This window comes from Tupaia chinensis, unplaced genomic scaffold, assembly GCF_000334495.1.
Source record: "Tupaia chinensis unplaced genomic scaffold, TupChi_1.0 Scaffold000065_1, whole genome shotgun sequence".
Lineage (NCBI taxonomy): Eukaryota > Metazoa > Chordata > Mammalia > Scandentia > Tupaiidae > Tupaia > Tupaia belangeri.
In genome coordinates, this window is record NW_006159523.1 from 3686026 (window position 1) to 3693437 (window position 7412).

At 35.2% G+C, this 7412-nt stretch overlaps 1 protein-coding gene across 3 annotated transcripts in view; it reads right to left on the bottom strand.

The window, feature by feature from the left end:
- Nucleotides 1–1257: 1257 nt before the first annotated feature.
- Nucleotides 1258–7412, bottom strand: part of SERPINB7 (serpin family B member 7) — a 73783-nt gene continuing 67628 nt past the window's right edge. For all 3 annotated transcript variants that reach the window (XM_027766235.1, XM_014581977.2, XM_014581976.2), the window contains exons 6-8: nt 7031–7173; nt 5072–5218; nt 1258–2337 (exon numbers count right to left, since the gene is read on the bottom strand). In XM_027766235.1, coding sequence (XP_027622036.1) covers nt 1939–2337; nt 5072–5218; nt 7031–7173 — 689 coding nt within the window. In that variant the 3' untranslated portion in view covers nt 1258–1938. The remainder of the gene's footprint in view (nt 2338–5071; nt 5219–7030; nt 7174–7412) is intronic.

Sequence of the window (7412 nt, forward strand, 5' to 3'; positions counted from 1 at the left end):
AGTGCCCAGGCTTATGAACTACATTCCTCCCATGAGAGTGCTTCTCCTGTCTCCTCTTCTGAATACACTACTTTTGAGTGCTAATAAGTGGGGATGAAAATCAGAAAAACCAGTACCTTTCAAAACAAACAAACAAACAGAAAAACACACCGAAGGAGGCCACAGTGCACAGTGGGGAAATCGAAACTCTGCAAGGCCGATCCACATAAGAAAGATCCAGAGACCTCCCTAAGTATAGCAGATACTCACTTGTCCATGATCTGGGGCTGGCTGGGGCTGGCTGAAGCTGGGAGTAGATTGCGGCATTGAGACCCTGCTGGGAGTGCTGTCTCTCTGTCCCTGTCTCTCAAATGTATGGAAGAAAAAAACAAACCTAGAAAAAATTTAAAAAGGAAGAAAGAGAGAAAGAAAGAAAGAAAGAAAGAAAGAAAGAAAGAAAGAGAGAGAGAGAGAGAGAAAGAGAGAAGAGAGAAAGAGAGAAAGAGAGAAAGAGAGAAAGAGAGAAAGAAAGAAAGAGAGAAAGAAAGAAAGAAAGAAAGAAAGAAAGAAAGAAAGGGAAAGAAAGAAAGAAGGAAAAAAGAAAGAAAGAGAAAGAAAAAGAAAGGCCATTACATACTAGTTAAATTCACTTCCTATAAAAGTCCCTGAAAAGTATAATAATTTCTTCAGATATTGCAGATTAGTGGTTAAATTATTTTAGTCAGCAAATTTTTCTTCATCTTTTAAGTCATGTCACATTTAGTATGTTATGCCATATTGAAGAATTCCACATTATTTGACAGAAATAAAATATTTACTGAGTCTAGCACTAAGCACCAAAATACTATGCTGTAGGCTACCCCTGATTTATTTTGTCCCTATTCAAGTAAAAGTCTTCCAAAACACAATTCAACAGACTATTATTGTTTATATTCTCCTGAGAAATCAGCATGGTCTACTGATTCTCAATTTACTTTTAATCTGTTCATAAAATTACTTGTGGCTTATTATAAATATTCATATATGTGAATAATCCCCCTTCTGAATTTAAATACTAGTGTTTAAAATTAGTTTATCAGCCTATGTTAGTCTATAAAGTAGCTTCATGTGTAATGAATTAGAACATTAAATTAAATCAGACTTATGTCACAAAAATATCTCGTCCTTTCATTGCTTGCTTTCTGGGCCTAGAAAATAGAGGACGAAGAGCCTAACAATTAGTGAGAGGAGAAAAACAATTACACGGTACAGGTTTGTTTTATTTCTTTATTCTGGTAAATAAGGAAAAAACATGTAATCTACACAGCATGTGAAATAATATACTGTAAATAACAACTGGCAAGAGTTGAAAGGTACTTGATATTTGAAAAACTATGTACATATTACATTTTATTAAAGGGAGACTAAAAAGATGACAAGTTGAAATTATTAGTAAAATAGTTTAGTTGGTCCCCAATCCCATTGCCATATTTTTTAGTATCTAGAAAATACAGTGATTTAAAATCGCACGTGTTAAACTCTAACGTTTCCTTGGGTCAGCAAGAGAAAGTTATCCATTGCATTTATATCTGAGTTACTTCCTAAATCATTTATAATGAAACTAGAATATCTGTGATCACTGTACAGTTTCTAAAAACATTTCTAGGGCTGCTTCTACAATCATCAGTACCAGCAGAGCACTCTCCATAATTCCCAAATGGGTTATGAGGGAGAATAGTGTAAATGAATGTGAGTAGAAAGACAACACAATCAGAAATAGGTGAGACAAACGGCAGTAGAGTACCGAGAGCAGGGACCAGGTATCTGAGAAGGGTCAAGTAACCTGTTTCACTGGCCATCCAATGTCAGGAAGAAATAAGATCAAAGGAAACATTACAGGTTTCCAGCGAAACTCAAATCTATTCACTTGAGGTGGTTTGGGATGTTGCAGGGATTGTGTAATAGAAATCAACTGGAATTTCAAGGGCAAGAGACTTTGCCAATAAATAAAATGATGTCATTCTTCCTGATGATAAATATGAATGGGCGATCAGCTCTAAACACCTTAAACTCAGGGAGCTGTTTTTCTACAATGTTACTTCCTGTGACAGCAGCCGCCTCGGTGCCCTCCTCGGTCACCTCTATGTATGACTTGTGCATTAGTTTTGATATATATAGACGACCTCCCGAAGCTATTCCAGAAAGATCAGCTTTGGACTCATCAAAGATATCTTTCAGTCCCAGGGCTTTTAAATAGTGTTTGATTTCATAATCCTTCTCTATCTTGAACTGAGGAAGAAACACCTCGACATACTGAGAGGTCATTTTTCTTGGGCTTGTCCAGTCCATTAGATTCCGAAAGGTCAGTTTGTTTTCAATCTGTAGAAATAATTAAAGGGTAATTTAGAATCACATTATTATGAAATGAACGAAATAAATATAGTACATTTTTCATAATTACTCCCTCTTGAATGTGCATTTAAGAACATGAATGGGCCTTGGGGGAGTCAAGGAAGGAAAAATAATTAAATAGTTCAAATACTTTTTAACAAATGAAATGTTTCTTTTGTTCTGCCATGATGAAGCATGATTTATTTCACTTCAGGGCATTTCCCTTCTTTGTCCATGTATGAATGGACCATGAGCAGGTGAAGACATTTTGGAAATTGTCAGAGTCAAAAAGGAGCTCAGTAGTTACTTAAATTAAGGTGTTCTGACCATTTCTCCATCATGAAATATAGAAAATGATGTTTGCACAGCTTGCAGGAGTAAACCAATCAGCTTACAAGAGCTCTAGCCCCAAGAACTTGGGTGATCATTATCTCCCAGCACAGTTACTCATGCCATCTGAAGGTGTGTGTGGGGGGGGGCGGGGGGAGCATGGATCTACCAACTAATTCTTTTGCCATCTGAAGGTGTGTGTGTGTGGGGGGGGGGAGCATGGATCTACCAACTAATTCTTTTACTCAACAGATGAAGAATCCAGACAGATGTAGGGAGATATACCCAGTGTGCACAGCAAACATTAGTTCCACAACTAGGAGCCCACACTTTCTCTCCAACACCATTGCTGCCCCCAAATGATTAATAATTGAATTCACCAACTCTTGAATATCAAAATTGATCACAAGTTCTTCCAGATTTAGCATTGGAGGATTTTTCATGAACATGGTTTAGAAATCTTAACTCTAGACATTTCTTCTGCAATTCAGGATAACTAGAATTCACAGTATTTTATAAATATTAAACTATACTTGTACTCTTACCAAGGACCTGAATGTATGCAGCCCAATTTAATAAAATTTTAATTTTATGTGTGCAAATTATTCATTTTATGGCTAATCTGTAATATTTTTTGTCTGAATTGGACTATTTTACAGTTAGTCCACTGCAGAGGTAACCTCCTCATTATTTGATTGTAGAGATATTTAGGATGCTGTGGTATGGAGATTTGTACTAGTCTGATCCACACATTCTTAGATAAATCTATTTCAGAAAAGAGAATCTCAGACAATAAATGGAATAGCAAATCTACCTTTTGATCTCTACTACTTGCTTATCTAGACTGCATTTTCATTACTACAGATTATTTTCAGTTACAATAATTGATGTCTACTAAAAGTGACTGTTATGAAGATAATTATATCAATTACTGATTTAATATGAGAACGTTTTTTTGGCTATAGGGTGTATTCACTCACCAGAGAGAGACAGGAAGACAGAGAGAGAGAAAGGGAAAATGAGAAACCACTCCCCCACACCAGGAGAGATAGCCACCTTCCAATCCCTTCTACCCTGCCTCCTCTCAGGATTATTGGCACACACACACATGCACCAGGCATGTGGGTCCAAGACTCAAACCTTGCAGTTAGCCAGGTAGGATTGAGCACCTTAACTGCTCTGCCAACTACTTGCCCAAGGACCAATATTTTATATGGTCACATTTTATGGATTTAACAATGCCAATTTTAAGCAATTTATCTTACTCCTCGTGTAAAAATAAAAAAGAGAGATAAAAAGAAAAAAAACTGAGTGAATGAAAGTCATTAAAATAATTTGCAGTCTTTGTATATACAAAAACTATATTTTTAAAGCTTTAAAATGATGTTTTTAAATTGTTGGGAAAAGACAGGTAGAAAGTAATGTCTCTGAATTGTAAAACTATCAATTTCACTATATTCTTTCTACTTTTCCAATCATTCTACAATGAACTTTTATTATTCTCTAAATCAAAACAAAGAAATTGAGAATTATAATTTAGTGTAGCTGAGGTGCATATGCATGAACATTATATATATATATATATATATACACATATATATATATGCAAATATACATATTTATACAGATGTAACTATCAGACAAATTGACTAAACCCATGAGCCTCCTTTTCATATCTCACATGATTCTGTAAGGATCAAATGAGATTATATAATTTAAACACAAAGTATGTGGCCTAGCTTATGGTGTCTGCTAAATAAATGGTATTTATTATACTTTGTTGGGAGAAAAAAGAAGGGAAATTAGAGCTAGACTTCTAGGATTGCAGGTCACAGACACAAAGAGTGATGTTCAGGAGAAGAGGAAGCAGAGCCGAAAGATCATGATCTGAGATAGCGATGATGTCTCGGTGGCATGGCCACCACTGACAGCGCCTTACGCCATGCTGGTCTGTTTCTGCTGCTACTTCAGCCACAGGCCAGGCCCTCACCATTGCTTGTCACTAGAGACACAATAGCACAGAGTAACACCATACATTTTAATTCTTAAAAGCTTGGGACTCCATCTTATACCTGTCTGAAGATACTAGGTCTATCAAAATTTCAATAGTATATAAAAGACTATTTTCATGGTAAAGCATTAAGAGAACCTAAACTCATGCCTTCTAACTCCATAGGTGAGGTCTTAGAGGGTTCCAGATTTATAGCTATTCAATTAAAATTATGCTGAAGAAAGAATAAGTCAATCTCAACATCTAAGCTAAGTAATGTATGAGATTGAATGTATAAAGTAAATTAAAATAAAATGCATTTTTTAAAATGTGGATGAAAGCACAATCAATACTATCCTAAAAGTCTTACTTCCAGTAGTGAAATTGGCCTTGGTAACTTACTTGGGATAGGTCACGCTCAGGCAGTAGAATGTACATGCTTATGCCGCCATGATATCGGAGCTCAAGAACCTGCATAGATGGCTCGTTAATGACAGACAAATTGAACTTCCGTTCTTGGTGCATCATCGCAACTGTTTTCCCAGGACACTAAAAATAAAGTCACAAGAAATTATTTATAACCCCACCTTATTTTACCTACTGACCAAGTACATACAAGAATATTGTCGTTGGTTAACTCATTGCCTAAATACACGTAATGGTTTTGCACTTGTCAGTAAACTTTTACTTGGTTGATTCTTTAGACATTTTTCCTGATGTGTTGCCAAAAGTGGTTGCACTGATGTACATTTTAGTGGTAAAAGCACAGACTTTGAGTTTGACTTTGAGTTTAAACTTCCTAACTGTGTGATGTTAGGTAAGTTACTTTGCCTTTCTGTGCCTCCAATTCCTTATCTGTATGATAGGAACGACAATAGTACCTATGCATAGGATTGTTGTGAGGATTGTGCAGGTTAATATATCTATCCCTTAGAACATTACCTTGCACTTAGTGTTTAAACTAAAAATGTCTATATAGTAAGTAATGAATAATTATTTAGTAATATTGAAATGCAAAATGAATGTTATAGATTTTTCTCTTATTAGAAATCAGATATAGATTGGTACTGAGTCTAATGTGCATTGGAATCCCTGACCTCCTGAAGTTTCCATACCTATGGAAAGACCAGCCTAGGTGACCTTACTTTCCATCTCCTGACTCATTCAGTAGCCTCTAATTGCTACCAGCTCCAAACACCTATATCTAAAACTTCTAATATGGGAAAATGTAAAAAGATTATTTCATTGCATTTTTCACTTGAAGATAAAACTATTAAAGTTAAATCAGATCTTTTCTGCCTCAACATACAAGAGTGAATGATTGAATTTTAGATGTCAAATAACTGGATCATTTTACTTTACATGTGAGAAGAGAAATTTCTACAGTGGTTCAGTTCATTTTACAAAGACAACACAGCTCTTCTGAAATAAGGCAGAGAGATCCCAGCATGGGATTTCCAACTCTGAGGCCTTTGATGTTTCTACTATACTAGCTAAGCCTATTATGTGTACATTCATAAAAGAAAAAAATACATATGATTTATTGAGGTCACTGGTAAGATATTTTAGATCAAAAATAGAACTAAGTGAAGAAATTGATATATCTTGAAGTTGAAAATGCATATCTTTCTAAATATAACTTTTTCCTTTGTAGAAAGAAGCACACCTTTGCTTTGACTCAGAAAATAATCACTGATGTTAACTAACTCAGTAGATCCCACTGTTAGAAATCACAAAAAAAGAACAGATATATTTTTATCATACTTTCTTTCGTTAAGCCTACAACTAGAATATCTTACACTAATTCATACTTTAATACTTCTTTTAATAGTGAGTATATTTTAAGAACTATAAACTTATGGAGCACCTTAAGCTGTGTTTCATAACCTGCATTCACAGTAAAATAGAAACTTGGCTTTATAAAAAACTACTCATACAGTGTTGGTAAAGCAAAAGAGAAAGTGGATTTTAAAAAGGCTGAATCCAATTTTTGTCTATTTAAATACAGCAGTTTCTCTCTCTTTTTAAAATTTTGCCACTTTAATTTTTTTTTTTTAATGGGTTGGCCCAAGAGAGACAGCGAGAGAGAGAAAGAGGGAAATTGGGAAATCATCCCCTCTGGGGAATAATCACGCCATAATCCATTCTCCTCTCCTCCCTCCTGTCAGGATCTTGGATGCACATGCACACGTATCTAATGTAGTTCTCAGTCGGCTGGGTCTGGGACTTGAGCCATACTCCAACGTATGGAATCCAACCACTCTAACCCACCTGGTCTCGGGTTAGTCTTTAATTTCTCCCAAAGGAATACAATTGAAAAAAAAGAAAAATCTTCTTAAATTAAGTAGGAGATTTAGATACCTTGGGAGAGTTGAAACGGCAATTTATAGTTTCACTTTTGATGAAGGCTGATTCCCACTTGCCTTTGAAGTACACAGCATTCACTAGCACCATCACAGCTGATGAGCTTATGCTACCTCGAGGAATCACAGTCTTGATTTTGCCTTTTGAAAAACAAATGAAGAAAAATGTAACTTTTAAAGTAAATTTTAGAAGTTTTTTTAAGACTATTAATGAGCATGCCGTTTTTCCATATCACATAATATTTATAATAATAATATCAGTAATCATCTTGAGCAATCATTGTATCCAGCACTTTCTATCCTCTTCATATGTAATATTTGATTTAATACTCACAAAAAATCCTTTAAGATAGGCACCATTACTATTTCAGTCTCCTGCT